Source organism: Pongo pygmaeus, chromosome 5, assembly GCF_028885625.2.
Source record: "Pongo pygmaeus isolate AG05252 chromosome 5, NHGRI_mPonPyg2-v2.0_pri, whole genome shotgun sequence".
Lineage (NCBI taxonomy): Eukaryota > Metazoa > Chordata > Mammalia > Primates > Hominidae > Pongo > Pongo pygmaeus.
The window spans coordinates 1,179,735-1,199,677 of record NC_072378.2 but is presented as its reverse complement, the minus strand read 5'-3'; the positions used below and the strand labels follow the sequence as shown (position 1 = coordinate 1,199,677).

The 19,943-nt window shown below is 50.1% G+C and overlaps 2 protein-coding genes across 2 annotated transcripts in view; both read right to left on the bottom strand.

The window, feature by feature from the left end:
* Positions 1–19,943, bottom strand: part of FOXF2 (forkhead box F2) — a 177,161-nt gene that overhangs the window by 64,373 nt on the left and 92,845 nt on the right. The window lies entirely within an intron of this gene.
* FOXQ1 (forkhead box Q1) lies at positions 13,425–16,093 on the bottom strand. Its single transcript, XM_054493145.2, has one exon. The coding sequence runs from the start codon at positions 15,465–15,467 to the stop codon at positions 14,256–14,258; it is 1,212 nt and encodes a 403-aa protein (XP_054349120.1). The 5' UTR covers positions 15,468–16,093; the 3' UTR covers positions 13,425–14,255.

Below are 19,943 nucleotides of genomic sequence, written 5' to 3'. Positions count from 1 at the left end.
TAAGCCTAGCTGGGAAGGTGACTGCTTCCACCTTTAAACATGGGGCTTGCAACTTAGCTCACACCCAACCAATCGGATAGTAAAGAGAGCTCACTAAAATGCTAATTAGGCAAAAACAGGAGGTAAAGAAATAGCCAATCATCTATTGCCTGAGAGCACAGGGGGAGGGACAATGATTGGGATATAAACCCTGGCATTTGAGCCGGCAAGAGCAACCCCCTTTGGGTCCCCTCCCTTTGTATGGGAGCTCTGTCTTCACTCTATTAAATCTTGCAACTGCAAAAAAAAAAAAAAAGAAAAGAAAAGAAAAGAAAAGTATGACATCCATTATTGAAATGCATAAGGAACTCAAGCAACTCAATAACAAGAAAACAAATAACCTAATTTAAAAATAGGCAAAAGACATGAATAGACATTTCTAAGGAGACTTACAAATGGCCAACAAGTATATGAAAAAATGCTCAACATCACTAATCATCAGGGAAATGCAAATTAAAACCGCAAGGAGATATCATCTCTTACCCGTTAGAATGGCTACTATCAAAACCACAAAAGATAAATGTTGATGAGGATATGGAGAAAAAAGAACCCTTGTACACTGTTGGTGGGAATGCAATTTAGTACAACCATATGGAAAACAGTGTAGAAGCTCCTCAAAAAATTAGAAATAGAACTATCATAGGGTCCAGCAATGCCATCACTGGGTGTATATCCAAAGAAAATGAAATCAGTATGTTGAAGAGATCTTTGCACCCCCATGTTCATTGCAGCACCATTCACAAATAGCCCAGACATGGAATCAACCTAACTGTTCATCAGTGGATGAATGGAGAAAGAAAAGGTGGTATAAATACACAATGGAATACTATTCAGCCATAAAGAGAAAGGAATCCTGTCATTTGCAACAATGTGGGTGAACTTGGAGAACATTTGGCTGAGTGAAATAAGCCAGGCACAGAGACAAATACTGCCTGATTTTACTTATATGTGGAAGGAATCTAAAAAAGTTAAACTCATAGAAACAGAGACTAGATGGTGGTTAACAAAGACCATGTGTGGGGATGTTGGAGAGATCTTGGTCAAAGGGTGCAAAGTTTCAGTTAGGAGAAATCCATACTGGAGATCTGTTATACAGCATGATGACTATAGTAAATAATAATGCATTGTATGCTGGAAAATTGCCAAGAGAGGAGATCTTAAATGTTCTCACCAAAAACAAACAATAAGTATGTGTTGATGGGTATGCTGATTAGCTTGATTTAATCACTCCATAATGCATGCCTATCAAATCATCACTTTGTATACAATCATATATAAAATAAAGAACAAATCAATCTTTAACCTGAGCCTGGTGCTGTACAAACCCTCAAATATGGGAGACCTGCCCTTCTATGATCCCTGCTTCATTTATTGTGGCATTAAAAAGTTCCTTTCATAAAGGAGACTGTTAATCTCTCTCTATCTCACTCTATCTTCCTCTGTCTCCCAGAATTAATTCTAGGTGTAACTTTAGCTGGTAGAAATGCGGAGTCTTCAGGACAAACCAGATAACTTTATTATGCTCTTAGAGTTCAGGTTTATCAACTGTTCATTTCCATCCCTAAATAATAACAGCTAAATTTAACTAGTGCTTACTCTGTGTCAGGCAGTGTTCCAAGAACTTTGCATATAATCACTCATTTAACCTTTACAAGAATGCTGTGAGGTCATTACTATTATTATCCCCATTTTATGGGAGAGGAAACTGAGGCACAGAGAGGTTACCTGCTCAAAGTTACAACAGATGACACATGGTAGAGCTGGGATTCAAATGTGGGCAGGCTGACCTCAGAGTCCATGCTCTTAATCACTGAACTACACAGTCTCTTCACTCTGGAATCTTTAACTTTAGAAGCCAGCTCTAGACACGAGAGCTATAACTGGATTGAAGATCCCATGGTAGGATTCCTGGGACCAAAGGCCCCTGTCCCCAGGCAAAGGCCAGTGACTCAACACCTGAGCCTCAAGGCAAGGGGATCCCCATCTCAGCCTCTGTGGTGTGCTGGAGCAGGCTCCTACTAGCTCGTGGCACAGCAGCTGGGGTTGCATGTGCAGGAATGTCCCATCCAGTGTTTGGCTGCTGATGGTTTGAGATGGGCCATTGTGGGTACATTTTCACCATAGAATTTAGCAAATGCTACAAGTCAGAGGCCATCTCCTAGATCACTGTCCCTACTGCAAGATCTCAGTCTTGACTGAAAGGGCCTGGTGGGGATGCAGAGAGCCTGCAGGGCTGAACTGTGGTGGGGGTAAGTATTAAATGCTTTCAGCTGCCCTATCTGCTAGAAGGTTCTCTCTGAAGGCACGGGAAGTGCTCAGCTCCAACGCATGGCAGCTGAGACATGCCCCCACCAACCCGGGGACCTCTCAACCAATCACGCCCTTGTCTTTCAGGTCTCTGCTGGGATCATTCCCAGGCAGGTGTATCCCACCATTCCCAGAGTTTTCTCGTGGCCTTCGGCGCTCGTCACTCTCAGCAGTAGCTGGCTGGACAGCTCGCCCTGTATCCACTGCTTCCTGTTCACTGGCTCACCTCCCTCCTCCCCTACTTATTTCTGGCACCTACCAAATTAACTTGTGTTCCAACTCTTTTACTGAGAGAGGGGTTGAGCGGACGGGTCCCCTGCATGCCACAGCAGGGAGTCCTTTGGCAGCCGAGGGTGCAGCCCAGCTTGACCTCCATTTCAGGGCCAGGAAGCTCCGCTGCCATAAAATCACGTTTGCTGTATGAATTTCGTTTGTGTGGTGACAACATTCAAGATCTCCCCTCTTAGCAAGTTTGTTATGGCACTGCTGGCTACCACAAGGGTCACGGATTGTTTCATTCATACCCGACACCTCTGCTAGTGAGGTGGGAGGCTGAGGCAGGGGAATTGCTTGAACCAGGGAGGTGGAGGTGCAGTGAGCCGAGATCACGCCACTGCACTCCAGCCTGGGCAACAGAGTAGCACTCTGTCTCAAAAAAAAAAAAAAAAAAAAAAAAAAAAGATAAAATGCTAAGAACAGCAGCAGGGTTTTCTTTCTGCAGACTCCCGTTTGTCTTCTCCCCATGCCGGGGCTGCCCCTGCGCCTCTTGCTCCTTATTTTGAAGACTTGATACTGTGGCTTTGCTGCCCTACTGCTGGGTTTCATGGTACGTGGCCCTGCCCGCCCACCATGCCTTCCTTGCCTCTCTGGAGATAGCTGTGACAGTCCAGGGGAGAACCCTTTTCTCCAGGGAAGATGTGGTAAAGTCTAAAAGAGTTCCTAAGGAAAGGAGTGATGTGCACCCATAATCATCATCCTGACACAGCTGAGAGGGCTTGGGCTTTCGGCTCCTAAGCAGGCATCCCCTGAGCCTCCTCCAGGAGGGCAGCGTGAACATTGCTGGAGGTCCAAGAGTCAAGGCTTCTCTAGTAGGACGCGTCAGGGAAGCTGTCTGTTTGAACCAGTCTGCTCCCTGGGTCTGGCAGGGAACAGAGAATGGAGCTGATATGTTCGAGGACATGGATCCTGTTTATCCTTTAGATTCCTTCTGACTTAGAGCTAAAGCCTGGCCTTGGCTACTGGGCATGCTTAGCACTAACAAAGTGTTTTCCTTCTCCAGTAGGGCAGAGAGAGGAAGTGAGGGGAGGGAGTGCGGAAGCCGACTGGAGGGTTGTGCAGGGGTGCGGGGGGTGGGGGTCTCTTCCCTGACTCACTGCAATCCTACCTGTTTGCTCTGCATCACTCCCGTTCCCCTGGAGCCTGGGTTCTAAACATAGATTGCATATTTTATTAAGCTTGTGTTTGCTTTATAACTTTGGTAAAAAGTTGTAGGCAGCAGCAAAATGATCTGTCAAAGGAATTTAAAAGCACATTTATTTAAGTACAGATGGTCCCCGACTTACGATGATCCAACTTACAATTTTTCAACTTTGCAATGGGTTCATTGGGTGGTGACCCCACTGTAAGTTGTGGAGTGTCTACACACTGGCATTGATTCACATCCTGGGACAAAGGAAGAGGGACCCCCAGAAGGGAAAACTGATTGTGATCTATGGGTGGCAGAACTTAACATCACATTTGCTGTATGAATTGAATGTACTGCTGGTCACCACAAGTGTCATGGATTGTTTCATTCACACCCAACACCTCTGCTAGTGAGGTGCAGAAAATGCAATGCTAAGATTGATAGCAGGGTTTTCTTTTTGCAGACTGCCCTTTGTGTTTGTCTGCGGACAGCTGTGTTCAGTACACACACTGAGTCCTTCAAGGCTTCAAGCTGGTCCACTTGGACCTTGCAATTAATAGAGGTGTGAGGAAGGGGACATTGTGTTTGTCATGGATCAATTATTCCGTGTGTCCCTCCGCCCAGTTCTCCTTCCCCCATTTTTTTCCTTTTTGTAGAACTTATGCCCCATTTTTATTATGTAACTCAACAGAATGACTCAAAGGGTGATATTTCAGGCAGCAGAGTGAGCTGGGGTGGGGGTTTGGGATCGGTGAGGCAAACAGAAAAGTGTGTGGAGAGAGATCTTATCGGGCAGAGAATTTGGGCTCCCTTCATGAATCACTCTGTGCAAACAGCCAGCCATTGGGCCTGCCTGTGGGCTGGGTCTTGATTCTATTGAATCAACTGTGACTAAAAGATATGGCGGTTTTAATTTCCTGTGACTCATGAAAGAGCCTTATTGGGCAAGATTTGTTCTAGGCCCCAATCTTTTAGCTGAAACACTTCAACTTTGCTCATGGAAGAGGGGACTTGGGCCGCCAGGCAGCTCTTTTCAGTCACACCTCATTGTGAGGTTGCATTTTAGAAAACATGGGCTCAGATTCATCTTTACTGGATCCAAATTGGCTGACTTAGCCTACTGATTTCAACTCTCTGAATGAGCTCAACAAATATTTCTGAAGTCGATGCTGAAGTCACACAAGAGTGGAGAAGGTTCTTGTCAAAGTCTTTGCCTTTCTCAACTCCAGGGAGAGGAACTACCTGGGCTTGAGGGTTTGTTTCAGCACATCATTTTGCAATGGGTTTATTGGGTGGTGACCCCACTGTAAGTTGTGGAGTGTCTACACACTGGCATTGATTCACATCCTGGGACAAAGGAAGAGGGACCCCCAGAAGGGAAAACTGATTGTGATCTATGGGTGGCAGAACTTAACATCACATTTGCTGTATGAATTGAATGTACTGCTGGTCACCACAAGTGTCATGGTGTTTCAGCCACATCATTTTGCACTTAACCATGATGAGGTCTTTTATTGCATGTATAAATGTCCCCAGAGGCTATTACTCAAAAGGGCTCAGCTAATAAATAGGAGAACTAATAATTATCTTTTTTCAGATTGCTGACTGTGTGTAACTGCCGCAAGGGGTCAAAAGTGCTTGGTTTGCACAACATCTCCCCGGCATTCTTACATGTGTGGTTATGGAATCAGGGTGCAGGGAGGGGTCATGGAGCAGAGGGAATTACATGTGCTCGATCTTTTTCACATTGGAGCTGCTTTCTGAAACCCGGCACGGGGAAGGTGAGCGTGCTGGATAGTTTGGGTTGGGCCGCAGAGTCCTGTGGGTGTTAAATCTCGGTCCCCCTCTGGGGACTTTTCCTTGCAGGGTGCTCATCCAGGCCTTAAAAGTTGGCAGCATCCCCCAGGAACTACCCTGTGAACAAATCCAGGCTTCCGGAAGCACGTGATTCTGCAGAAATGCCACATTCTCTTCCACATGGGCTGTGGGCGCTGAGTCCCCCTTTGCTTCCTCGGCCTATGGACCTGCTGAAAAAGACAGTGTGACTGAATGTGGGGAGGGTGGAGGCAGGCTTCATGCTGGCATGGTTCCCCTTTTAGATGTTGGTGCTTGACACATGCCCGTATTGAAGTGCAGCAGGCACCAGGGCCATAGACGGCTTTGCCCAGAGTGGGAAGGGGCTGCTACACACTGTGCATGATTTAAGAGGTAGTGGGAAGTTTAGCTTTGCCCTGAAAACATGCCCCCCTAACTAGCCCCAGTTAGCTGAAATGCTGCAAATAAAGCTGTATCTCCTTTAACTTAAACTATTATTGGGAAGGTGCCCTGGTTTGGGCAAGTCAGCAAGTGTTACCCTTCACTCTATGAGAATGGGTTTGTGGAGTCAGGGCTGTCAAGGTATAATTCACATGCAGCAAAACTTCCACTTTTTAAGCACTGAGTTTGGCCAGTGTGTGCAGTCCTGAAGCCATGTCAGGATGTAGAGTATTTCCCTCACCCCAAGTTTCCCTGTGCCTCTTAGAGCTGTGCCCACCATAGCCCTCAGCAACCACGGATCTGATTTCTGTTCCTTCTGCCTTTTTCAGTGTGTCGTGTACATGGAACCTAAGGAGGTAGCCTTTTACCCAGCCTGAGACTTCAGAGGGTATTCATATTGGGGACCAGCAGCCCGTGATGTTTGTCCCTCAGAGAGGGGTAGAGAGCTGCTGCCTGCTGAGTGGCTGCTCCTGCTTTGCACGGCCCCTGGCTTCTGCATCCCTCCATCCTCCAGCTGGGCACAGAGGTTGCCAAAAGGGCCAGTAGGAGGAGAAGCCTTCATGGAGGATGGGGGCAAGAGCAGGCCGACCATGCTGGCTTCCTCGCCTTGTGTCTGGCTGACTGCACAGGCCTGAGGAGGTAACCAACAGCAGAAACAGGTCTGGACGAACGAGCAAAGGAAGACTAGACTGAGTTTCCCCAGAATGGAGAGAAGCTGAGGAAGCTCCAGGGCCCCAGCAGAAGCTGGTGGACCATTTCACTAGGACCCCAGGAGCAAATCAGTCTGACTTGTGTTTGGCCCCTGAATCCCCCTGCTCAAGGCTCAGAGTCCTGGAGAATTGAGGGCAACCCCCACACTGCATGCCATGGATGGTGGCTTCCCCAGAGGGAGTCGGGGGTTCTGGGACTAGGGCATGCCTCCTACAAAAATGTTGACTTCCCCAGAAAAATACCAGCTCCCCTAAGTAAGGGTGGGTCTATCTGCGGGGATGATAGTGTCACCCTTATTATTCATACGTTCCCTGGGCCTGAGAACTTACCTGGAATACATTTTGTTAAATAGTAATATTTATTCTTATTTGAGTTATTTTTTTCAGGGCTTTTCTCTAGTTGCCATGTTTATCTTCCTTCAGTGTTTCCACATTTAGCATTAGTATTCTCATGTTATATTTGTATGAACATATATACATTTGTTCCCATGCCTTGAGGCCCTTGGTGCTAATTACATTGTTATTTTTATGTTTTATTTTTCTTTATTTTTTTAGAGGTAGGAGTTTTTTCTCTGTCACCCAGGCTGGAGTGCAGTGGTACCAACATAGCTCACTGCACCTTGAACTCCTAGGCACAAGCGATCCTCCCACCTCAGCCTCTCAAGTAGCTAGGACTACAGGCACAAGCTGCCATGCCTGGCTAATTTTTTGTTGTTCTTGTTACTTTTTTGTGGAGAAGACATCTCACTATGTTGCCCAGGCTGGTCTCGAACTGCTAGTCTCAAATGATCTTCCTACCTTGGACTCCCAAAGTGCTGGGAGCACCCAGGCTATTGCGTTTTTAGGTTATATCAACTCTGCTACCCTGAGAATTGCCTTTGGACTTTGTTCTTAAATAAACAAAGGACTGAGCTGATCCTGTCAACCCAGAGCAGCGGCCTGGGAGCCACCATGGGACCCAGCCCTAAATGCCTTGCTTATGATGAAATCTCTTGAAAATAGCCCAACTTCTGTCTCCTGCCTGTGAAGTAAGCATGCTCCTCTAATTCTCAAAGCTGGGATTTTGTGAGAAACTTAAGTTGTCAGGAGCACACTGGGGGAAATATAATTGGAAATACATGTTATGACCCATTAGAATGACAAGTTGTATATATCCATTGCACCCGAAGGCATCCAATATATTCTGCTGTGTCTGTAAGTACTTTAATCATGTTGAAGAATGGCATACTGAAACTTGTCCCTGAGATTCACACTTGATCTCAAGTTGATTGAGTTTAGGGAAAAGAAAAAAAAAACATCAGCATGTTATTTTTGACATTATATGAGGGTTTTCACGGGTGTGAACTGTGAGGGAGGTGTGCAAGACATGTTGCAGCCCAACCCTTGTCCTTATGAGGCTTGCAGGGATGACCCGTTTCCCTAAGGTCACCCAGCTGTGTGAGACACAGCTGGAATTTAGACTAGGGTCTCTTTAGTGTCTTCATTCTGAGTTCTTTTTTTGAATGGGCAACTTCTGTGATTTTGAGCATGACCAGACATTTAACTACAGTGGGTAGAGCCAGCCAAAGGTTGCAAAACTTTTCTACTTCTTCCTTAATGGCTAGAAATTGGTGATCAGAAATAACAAATACATGTCAAAGATGTTGAATTGTATAGCATTTTGGGTTTCAAACAGATATGATAAAAAGGTTCAATTATGGCAAGGCTTCAAAGTTAAACTGTTCCTGAAAACAGTGACAAAGAGGGTCCAGGAATGGTAAGGGAAATGTGGTATTATGTTAATGTTTATGTTTGGCTGCAGTTCACCAAAAACGAAGGTTGATACAATTCTCTTTTCCAGGCTGTGTATAAGTTGGCAAATGACAGGAACAACATTTGCTTCTAATCACCCATCCATCTTAATAATGTCGAACAGATACAGTGCAGAAACTATTGCACAATCACCAGCATTTCATTACATCAGAATCCTTGCAAATTTGAAAGAGGTCCTTGAATCCAGGGAGAGTTACATCTTTATGTTTTTGATCATGATCCTCTTGGAAGATACTTATTAGGGCCATTTGTTGATGACAATATTAAGAATTAGCAAATATCTTCTTAAATATAACAAAAATTGAATCGTTTCATTAGAGAACTATAAAGCCTGTTATTTAAGAGGAAACTATTGTGCTGTTTAAAAGCAGGAAAGAATTGTTGAAGGACTCTTCCTGGTCTCCTTTCTAGAACTGAGGCAACTCAGATATTGTAGTCAAAAGAATTTTTAAAAAATTAATAAAGAGAAAAGCAGAATCTTTGTACATTGTTGCCAACCAAGTCTCCTAATACCTAGGAAGTTATCAGTCACATGAATGCATTGAATTTGCATTTTTTTAAGCTAAAAAAGGGAAGTGAATTATTCTAAGAAGTTCTCCTTTCTCCTCAATATGGGAAAAAGGCCATTTTTGTTGTTTGGGGCCTGTTGTGGGAAAACAGGAGGGTTGTTTGATGAGGAGTCCCCACCTGTAAGTGTGTGTCACCAGAGAGCAGGAACTGCTGGGTCATCCCAGGTTCCCTGCAGACCCCTTTCTTCCTTTTTCTTTCTCTTTCTTTCTTTCTTTCTTTCTTTATTTCTTTCTTTCTTTCTTTCTTTCTTCTTTCTCTCTCTCTCTTCCTTCTTTCTTTCCTTCCTTCCTTCTTTCTCCTTCTTTTCTTTTCTTTTCTGAGACAGTTTCCCTCTTGTTGCCCAGGCTGGAGTTCAATGGCACGATCCAGCTCACCGCAACTTCTGCCTCCAGAGTTCAAGTGATTCTCCTGCCTCAGCCTCCTGAATAGCTGGGATTACAGACATGCACCACCATGCCCGGCTAATTTTGTATTTTTAGTAGTGACGGGGTTTCTCCATGTTGGTCAGGCTAGTCTTGAACTTCCTGTCTCAGGTGATCTGCCCGCCTTGGCCTCCCAAAGTGCTGGGATTACAGGCATGAGCCACTGCGCCCGGCCTCTGCAGACCCCTTTCTAAGCATAATTCTGCTTGTAGCCCTTGCGGGGGTTTGTATCTGGCACGCTGCGGAAGTGAGAGCAAACAGTGTCACCGTTCCTGTAGGGGGCTGCATCGCCTGATACATGGAAGCTGAAGGGTCTAGATGGGCACATGCACGTCTCCCAGGGCGATGTAGTCTCTCCTCTAGAAAAAGCTAGTCCTGAGTGAAGCGGGAGGTACAAGAGACAAATTCTTATAGCGGCGGAAACCATTTATCTGCATGGGGAATCTGACGACCATTGTAATAAAAGTGAATTGAGACAATTATCTGAATGGTTCAACTAAGTTCAGGGCATGGTATGTTTGGGTCTGCACTCTCCGGATCACTGTGTTACAATTGAAAGAATTCTGAGCTGGGAGCTGGAACCTCTGGGTTTCAGACCCAGGTCTGCCACTAGGAATATGTAAAGACACACTGTGGGACCCCATTTTCTCCGATGCAAAATTAGGGTTTCTTACTGAGCTTGAAAGTGTGTGCGTTGATCCAAGACAGTCGATGAGTTTAGCTTTGTATTTTGTGTGTGAAAACACATTCCTGAGGCAGAAAAAATAACAGATTTGTGAAACTGTGCAACAGGGGAACCAGAATGGACACAGATGCTTCTCCTTAGGGATGCTTCAGAATGAGCGGGCTACACCCTGGGGCACCCTAGGAGCGCATCTTTATTTGTTGGGGGTGGGACTTTCCGATTTTTTTTTTTTTTTTTGAGAATTTATGTGGGGTCAAGAATCTGAGGCACAAGTCCAGAGGGGACCTAGTTAGGTTCTTTATCCACAGCTAAAGGGCTTAGAGTCCACCCTGGGATGGTTGAAGCTTTTCACCCCCCGGGCTCACTCGCAGGCAGCGGAGGCGCAGGGTGACCAGGGCCCGTTGGCCACGCAGCCCCATATGCTTCCCGCACTGGCGGGAACCGTGTTCTAAGCAGAAAGGAGGCTTCTAACCGAGGAAACTGATGGCACCGAGCGCGTCGCTTCCCAGAGACGTTTTCAGCCCCCACATGCAGCCGACTTGGTCCCTGTCTGCAGAGAGGGCCTGGCCGGGCGGACCAGAAAGGCCTCGGGCGCTCGCGCAGAGACCAGGCTGGGCGGGGACGGCGGCGCCGCTGTGCACTTCTCCCCACCCAACTGCCCACTGCGGCCTGGAGGGGTTTTGGACGGGGTGGAAGGGGACGGCGGCAGTTTAAAGGCGCCGACAGGGCGGGCCGGCGGCGGCTGTGGAGGGCCAACATGGGTTTCTTTGAAAAGGGATCCACCGAGCCCTGGCCCCACAGCTGCAGCTCCAGGCAGGACTGACAGGTGTCAAAGGGCGATTCGCAAACCAAACACACCCCTCGCCCACACCCCGCATCCCGCGCCCCCCGCGTCGGCCGCGGGTCACTCGGGTGCCCCCTAGCCTGGTGTTTGCGCAGCTGGGGCCGGGGGCCTTCGCCCGGGATGGGCGCGCTGGGGCGAGGGGAGGAGAGAGGAGCGGGCGGGGGAAGGGGTGGGCTGGAGGAGGGGGCGGGAGGAGGGGCGCGAGCCCTGCCCTTGGCGTGGGGGGCCACTTGGGTGCGGCCAGGCCGGGGGGCCTGGGCACAGTGAGCCCCGAACCCTCCTCCCGCGCCTGCGAGGAATGCAGTTTTCTGGGCAGATGCTGGAAGGAGCTGTTGAGCTCGAGAGATTCCCCCGCCACCGCGAGGCTGCTGCCTGAGCGCAGGGTCCTGCAGCCGGACCGAGCAGCCCCTCCGAAGGCCGGCATGCCTGCCGCGACGTGCGCTCCCGCGGAATTCCAGCTTCGCCTGAACTAAAAGCAGCTGTGCAGCTTCCTGCGTTCGTTGAGAAAACGGGAGCTGTGCCGTCGCCTTTCCTTCTGGGCTGCCTCCGACCCAGCACTGAGAAACCGAAACTCCCCGGGGCTGGGTGTGTGAAGGAGGGACTGGGAGGGGGCGACAGCCCAGGACCCTCCAATCCCCCCGCCCCGCCCGCCCAGTGTGATTGTCCTTCTAGCCGTGGGATACTGAGCTTGGAACTGGTCATGAAACGGGTGCAAAACTCAAGCGACTCTGACAATTTTTTAGAAACCCTTACAGTCCCTGGGGAAACAAAGAAGGGGACCAGAAGCTAGGAGGGGACAGCATTCTACCAGACTCCAGGGTGTTCATTAGCAAGGAAGGATTTATTTTTTCTTTCGAGGGGAGGGCGGAACAGCTGTGATTTTTGGAACACTACCTTTGTCTTTCACTTTGCTGTTTGTGTGTTAACACGAATAAATCAGAAGCGACTTTAAATCTCCCTTTGCAGGACTGTCTTCACGTATCAGTGCAGAAAAGAAAACAGTGGCTTTACAAAAAAGATGTTAAAGTAGGCTGCACTTTGCCTCTGTGGGTGAGGCACACTGTGGGAGAGACATGGTCCCCTGGAACCAGAGGTGGGAAGGACAGAGCTGGCTGACTCCCTGCTCTCCCGCATTCTCTCCTCCATGTGTTTTGAAGAGGGAAGCAACATGTTGAGGTCTGATCATTCCTACCCAGGGAACCCGTTGTCCCCTGCCCCTAGTTGCTGGTCTGTTTCAGGTTTATTTGGGGTTGGATTATTGGCCCTGTGGGTGCAAATGTCTACCTCTTGCCGTAATTCAACCCTATTATTATCACTCTTTATGATTACTAAGTAGATGTAATCCAAATCAGTCAAGACTCATCATCTGTTAACCGGACTTAGGGAAGATTTTTTCTCTCCCATTCCTGCCAAAAGAGAGCATCCTGAAATAAACGCCACCCTCCTTCCCCACCTCATTGTATGTAGAGCTCAAATCATCCTCCTGTCCTGGGTAAGATGGGATCTACCCAAGAATGGCAGCCATGGCAGTGAGGCCTGTTTCTAGTCTCTGCATTTCCCACAGTTTGTATTACTCTCTAGAATTTTGCAATCCATGCATTGTTAAAACTGTATTGCCTAGGAACCTACTGTAGAACAGGTGTTCACCCTGGTACTCCCACTGATGAAAATCCTCCCTTACATTTATAACAGGGGAAACTGTCTCTCCCTTTCTCCAGGTGGCATTTTCTCTTCAGACTGCAATTGAAACAGGCAGGACACTGCCACTGCTTCAAGTGAAATCTTTACAGATGAGGGAAGAGTGAAAAAAATACTACCCATTGGTTCACACCCAATTGAACTTTTGCATTCCTAAAAAGGTGGTTTTGTTTTGACAAAAACACTATGACATTTAAATTGCTCTTGAAATTGCCCTGAAGACACCTTTGATGTTTTAAGATAGTCTTATGACAAAAAAGTTGTCAAAAAAGTTGGGGCTCCAACTTTTTGAGCCCCAAATCAGAACCAATTTACCTGAAAATATCTGTTTGACTCTAGGCTTATTAAGAGCTCAACTTGCCTGCTAAAGGATTCTTGGGGGAGAGAGGGACACTTCCCTCTCATTTGTTCTGGAAGCGCTTAGGTGACTAATTAGAGGAGTAATTGTTTTTCAAGTTTTAAAAAGCCCATGAATGGAAGTCCTATCTGGAAATTTGTCTAGCAATGTATCTCATAAGGAAATCTGCAAGCCCATTCTATAATACCTTTATCGAATTATTCAGGAAAATATTTTTATCTCCAAAGGAAGTTTCTTGAGACCAAAACCTGAGCCCATTTTTTTGGGAGGGGGAACAGACATAAAATCTCTCCACTTCCAACCCATCATCACAATGTGTTAAGTCAGTTGTGAGTTTTATTAAAAAATAAGCACTATGCTTGAGTTTCATAAAATTTATACACGAATATGTACACAGACACAAATAAAATAATATTAAAAATAAAAATCACACTTGCTTTCAAGTGGCAGTGGTCCTGGCACCCCACATACATAATCAACTTTTCCTTTAAAGAAATTACTTGGCCCAAGGAGACCACAGTTAGAGAACCACTAATAAAGCTGTAGCCCGTTGCCTGCAACATTTTCAATTCAGGTTTCAAAAATATATAAATAATTTAATTACAAAACCCAACATTTTTTTTTCTCTTTTGGCACAGTGAAGCATTGGTCAATAGCAAGAAATCACTGAAGAGCCTCTGACATGTCTCTCACACTCAATCATACCTGGAAATGCCACATACGTACACGGATGGGGGCCCAGAAACCCGAAACAGTAGTCATATCATTTATAGTGTGGAAAAGTTCCCTGATGTACTTAGGAGGGAAGGGAGGGACATAAATCAATGGAAGGTGCGACAAAAACAGTGGAAATAAGACGAAGCCTGGGCGTTAAAGACAAAAAAAGTCCTTATGAAGGGAAGGAGGGGCAGGCTTCGCAAAGAAACTAAAACAAGAATTGCTTTGGTCCTCTGTAAAGTTATAAAAGACAAGGGAAAATATCCTGGACTAAGTTCAAATACTCCTGTCAAAATGCTTTAGCTTTAAGGCACGTCTGATGGAGATTTTAAAAATTCATTTTCCTCTGGATTGAAAGTGCAAAGTCCGCGGGCCCGTGTTCCCGCCTCCCCGACGGCGCGCACTCGGCGATCCCGGGCCCCGCGGCGCGACTCAGGCTAGGAGCGTCTCCACCGGGTACGGCAGGTGCGGGCCAGGGCGGCGGACTGAGGCCGCCTGCAGGGCTGCGGGCAGCCGCAGGGGGCAGTACAGGTGCGCGCCGCCGGCCGCCGGGCCTCGGAGTGGCTTGGCGGGGGCCGCGGCCGAGAGAGGTGCAAGCAGGAGGGGCGGCGCCGTCGGTGGCACCTCGGCCCCGCGCGCGCCCAGCAGCGCCGCCTCGCCCGCGCCGTACGCGCAGAGCGGCAGCAGGGCCCTGCCGGGCGCCGCGGGGAGGAGCGCGGGGAACGCGGGCAGCGGCGGGCAGGGCGCAGCGCCCCACTGAAGCGTCGTCCCGGGGGCCGTGTCCCTGAGGCGGCGGCTGCGGAAGGGCTTGCTGAGGATGCTGTCGATGGCGAAGGAGCTGGAGAACTTGCCCGCGGGGCTGGCGCGCTCCTCCTGGCGGGCGGGCGAGCGCATGCGGGGCGAGGCCGGGGCGGCAGGCGCGGGCGGTGGGGCGGCGGGGAGGCCCGGGGCCTCCTCGGGCCGCAGCCCGGGCGCGGGGGCCGGCGCGCGGTGGCTGAGGCGCTTGCGGCGTCGGCGGAAGACCCCGTCGGCGAAGGTGTACTCGCTGTTGGGGTTGAGCATCCAGTAGTTGTCCTTGCCCCAGGGCCGCGAGGGGTCGCGCAGCACCTTGACGAAGCAGTCGTTGAGCGAAAGGTTGTGGCGCACGGAGTTGCGCCAGCCCGTGTAGCTGCCGCGGAAAAAGGGGAACTTGCCCATGAGGTACTCGTTGATCTCCGCCAGCGTCAAGCGCCCGCCCGCCGAGTCGCGGATGGCCATGGCGATGAGCGCGATGTACGAGTAGGGGGGCTTGGGCCGCCGCGTATACGGCTTGCTGCGTGCGCCCTCGCCGCTCCCCGCGCCGCCCGCGCCCGGCCCCGCCGCCCCGGCCTCCGCGCCCTCCGCCACCACCGCTGCAGCAGCTGCTGCCGGGATCGCCTCCTCCGCGCCCGGCCCGCCTCCCGCACTCTGTTCGCCGTCGCCCGGCGGATCTCTGGCGCCGCCGCCCGCGGCCGGGCTGTTGGCCGCGCAGTCCCCATCTGAGCCCAGGGAGTCGTCTCCCGCCGCCGACAGCGGGGACGGCGCGTCGCTGCCGCCCGCGCCCTCCAGGTCACTGCCCTGCTTGTCCCCGTGGGCCGCGCGAGGGGCGAACACCTCCAACTTCATGCCCGCGCACCCAGTCCCTCCCCGGCGTCGTACCCTCTTCCTTCGCGCAGCCTAGGGAAGCTGGTGCCAGGGAAGGGGATGGCGATCCGGGGCCGGGGCTCTTCGCCTTTTTCTCCCGGGAGCTCTACCCTGGTCTTCCGAGACAGTCACTTTTCCGGAGTCCTCTTCCGCTGGGCTTTTTCTTTGGAGGGGCTGTAAGTGTTGGGTGGACTATGGGGCGGAGAGGGAGGAGTTGGGTGGGTGTCGCCTTCGGTTCGACGTTGAGACTTTGGGGTGTGTGCAGGGGCCGCGGTTCCACCCTCGGGTGCCCGAGCACGCCGGGCTTAGAAGGCTTTCCTGCCGGAGAGAAGCAGCATGCGCATCTGCTGCTCGTTAAAGAGCCCAGGAGGGTTTCTTCACTGGCAGTCCCAGGTCCCGTGCTGGCGTCTTCGGGGCACGGAAATGGTGCCGGATGATGTGCGTGTCACTGTGGGGGAGGGTCCGGCGCCTTCAGCCTTGAGCACCCGCGGAGGCGAGTCCCCGAGGCCGCTGCGCCCGCAGCCGCCTTCCCGCCCCCAGCCTCCGGGGCAGCATCTCCCCGCTGGCCTGCCGCGGCTGCGTCTCGCCTCCACCTTCGGGCCGGCCCAATATAACCCTGCGGCGGCTCCGCGGGGGCGGGGCCTGGGCGCGGACGGCAAGGGGTGGGGGAACGAGGTGGCCGAGGTGGTGGCGGCTCCCCAGCTCCCCAACGGGCGCGCACCAGGCGGAGGCCACACTGCAGCGCGGCGGCAAAGTCGCTGGAGCAGGTTGTTTGTTTTGGGTCTGCTGGCCCCGCCTTCCTCCTCCCGCCAATGGGGAGCGCGCGCGCCGCTGTGGGTTTGCGCGTGTCTGTGAGTGTGCGTGTGTGCGCGCGCGGGGCCGCTCCGCCCGCCGGCTCCTGCATTCAGGTGTGGGCCCCAGCCCCGGGCAGCCCGCGAGGGCTCCCTGCGCCCTGGAGTTCTTGGACGCAGTTTAGGCGAGTGCGCCTGGTTGGGGGGACACGCCACAGTTCCCCTAGGGGGACACCTGAAGGGACTGGGTTTAGGGGAGCAGGGACTTTGCTCGGGCCTAAAGCTGCACGCGGCCTATGTGCTTCTGTAGTAGTGAAAACGATGCTGCTTACGAAAGCAAACCCCTGTCGTCACTGCAGAGGTGCTGAACAGAAATTGCGCAGGACACTTTGCAGTGACCTCTTTCGGGAGCCTTCTGCTGTGCCCCTTCCTATGAGCTCCTTTCAAGGACCATCTTGTCTTTTCCTCTTGTTTTAATGAATACACTCCTGGGCTTGAAATTGTATGCGCCTTTTTGGATGACCTTGACTCTTGTTCACTAAGTGGGCTCCGACTTTCACTTTTCTTTTGTCTTACTTTTTTTCTTTCCCTGGCTGGTGACTCCTGGGGGAGGACAGCAGCGTCCTCCCTTTCCCCTGGGGCGGCTGTGTCTGGCGCAGGGTGCTGGGCTCTGCCTGCACTTGTGTCCCTGCGGAAGCCTCAGACGCCGCCGAGCTCCGCCGCTTGGTTCCCGGGATCTGACAGTCAACAGGAACGACGGGGAGGGCGTGTTCCCGGGGGCGGGGGCAAGAACACACCAGTTCACGGCCGTTTCTTTCCAATATTCCTTTGGGACTTCTGCTGTGACCTCACTGGCACCAGTGTCGGACAATCTCCAAAGGGGGGACTGTTCCCCACCCCAGGGCGCCCGGGGCGTGATCCCCACGCGGCGTCATTAGTCCAGGGAGCGGGCGCCTCGGCCCCCGGGAAGGTGCGCTTCCAGCCCGCTGCCCTGCCACGCCGAGTTTCCTCCTTTTTCCTGCCTTTGTTGCACAAAAAGCGACGGAGCCGCTAGTAGGTGGGAGCTCACCTTTGATGTTTATTTTATTACTTTCCACCATTTGTGTTGAAAACGTACACAATCCTCTCTTATCTTTATTCAGGGAGTTTTGAAGGCATTCACAATGGGGCGGGCAACATGACAGCCCCATCCACAGCTCTGTTATTTTTGTATTTGGGGAAGGATCGCGTTCGGAGATTAGACTGACTTTATTAAGTATGCGCCTCGGGAGCCAGGTGGGGAATGGCTTCTTTTTGGGAGATGAGCCTTTCTGGAGGGGTCTGCTCAGCTCTAGCCTTGGAGTTGATGGTTCCCTAGACCTGGAGAGGGAAGTGGGATGGGACAAATATATATATATATATATATATATATGGCGAGGTAAAGAGGCTTGGATTTGGCCAGGGATAAAAAGCGTTCGTAATGAATGTTATTCTCTCTGGAACGCTGGGGTTGGGCAGGGCAGGAGGGCACATGACTATTTGATGGGGAAGGTAAACCCAAGGAGGGTTGAGGTGGGACCTGTGGTCGCTACAGAGTCCAAGGGAGGCCTCTTCAGGCATCTCCAGGGCCAAGGTGTCCTGCCACCAAGGAACGCTGGTCGCTGCCAGGGAAGGTGGCTCACCCCACCTCCATGTCCCACTTTCCTCCTTTCTTACCCAACCTCCTCCCCTCCCCAGCTGCAGGGGACCCTCTCCTTACCCTGATTTCATCTGGGGCAAGGACCTGCCCCACCTATTATGCCTGTCCTGTGGGCTGCTGTCTGCAAGTTTGGAGCCTGAAAAGGTTGGGGGCAAGGGAGTGAGGTGGGGGTGGGTGAATTCTCAGCTGGAAACCCTTTGCTATTTTTAGTGACTTAGGGAATGGGCAGGTGAGAGGTTGCTTGCAGCCACCTAGGTGGGCTTTGAGAAGGAAGATGGCGTGGCAGGCCGTGGACCATCTGGATAGGATTAAAACAAAACAAAAACACAAACAAGCAAACAAAAAAAAACCCTACCTCAGCTAGAATGGAAGCTCCACTAGAGCAGGGTTTTTTTTTCTTTTTTTCGTCATTACTGTATTCCCTTATCCTTGCCACATGAATGTGCCATTTGCTGAGGATAACATGATTGTCTTCTGTTAAAACCAGAAATAACACTGCTTTTTCCGTTTGTGGTTGATGTCGGTATCAATTTTAGCTGTTGTTTTACATCGGGGAAATCATTCACCTTTTGCAGGTATCAGAGAAACCAAGAATGTATGGAGAAGGGCATGTCTATCCACAACACCCTCAAGGCTGAGTAGTTGAAGAGACCAGACACTGCCAAACGTCACGTGCATTTTTTTGAAGTTTCCCAGAAGTGCTTGGATATTTCTGCCCCTTAATTCCCGTTCCTTGGGGAGTACATTGATAGGTTGATAAAAAATGCCGGCAGGTGGAGCTTGACCAAACACTTATAGGTAAGAAACACCTATTAGCTCATTTTCCCCCTTGCCCTTTAATTTCCATGGAGATAAGTGAATAAACTATGGCAAAGGATAGGTTCATATTTCCATGATCTCGTGACCTCCCTGAAGCGGTGATTTTAGGAAAATAGTGCATGTATCTCCGGGGACCGAGAACTAACTTAATTAACTGTGGAAACTATCTGCAGATTTAACGCTTTCCATAATTTGATAGTGCTTCACTGACCCAGTTCCTAAACACTAATCTTGGGAAGAAAATAATTTAATTCCTAAAATACCTAAGGTGACTCCCTGTGGAAATATTGATGACTTGCCCTATGCATTAGAAGATCATGCAGCCCAAAGGGACTACAGAACAATCTTGATCACATCCACCCAGCAACCTGGAAACAGCTTTGAATTTCTTGTCATGTTAACCTCTGGATCTGAAGAGAGGGTAAACTTAAAATTGCCTTACCGTGGGGACCTGGGACTCTGGATAAATCTACAGTACAATGCTGTGAAGAACTGAAGAGCCTCAGGCTTAGAGACCAGGCTAATGTTGAGAGTCCCAGGGCAAAATGCATGGCTCTGAATCCTTGCAGAGTCTCCCTAGGGGCATGGAGAGGGCCCTGACTTGGGGTCGAGGTCAGGTGGCAGTGAAGGGCCTCTACAGCGATAAAGCCCAGCTGCCTCTTTACCTTTCCTCATAGTGAAAATACATGGGAAGAAAAGGAGTGCTTTGTCAAACTCTGTTCTAGCCCATTTCATGGTCTGGTTGATTCTTTGGGTAGATGCTGAACACTGGAAAAATCCTGCAGAGACTGAAGGTGAGTGTGGGAGCAGACAGAGAAAACTTAGGCATTTTTACTTACCTGTATTTTTACTTCTTTCCAAAAATGTTTTAATAGGGTCAGGCTCATTTGTTTGTACATTTACCGTGTTTGTTTGAACAGTCTTCTTTTGGTTTCCTGAGCAATGGGCATGGTTTAATCCAAGAATCTCAGAATTTGGCTGGGCATTACCGACCAGGTGCAAAACCAAGGGCTGTGCCTGAAGTTTTCTTTCGAGAGCTCAGGGATTATAGGCAGCAAGAAAGCCACTGGGTACCCATTGAATTAAGTAGTTATTGGGTGGTGGGTCCTGGGGAGTGGAGAGAGGCAGGGAGGCAGGCCTGATAATGGGGGAAAAGAGAAAAAGAAAGAT

What these genes read in the sequence shown, in the direction of transcription:
- FOXQ1 (XM_054493145.2), bottom strand. Translation starts at nt 15,467, where the DNA reads ATGAAGTTGGAGGTGTTCGCCCCTCGCGCGGCCCACGGGGACAAGCAG.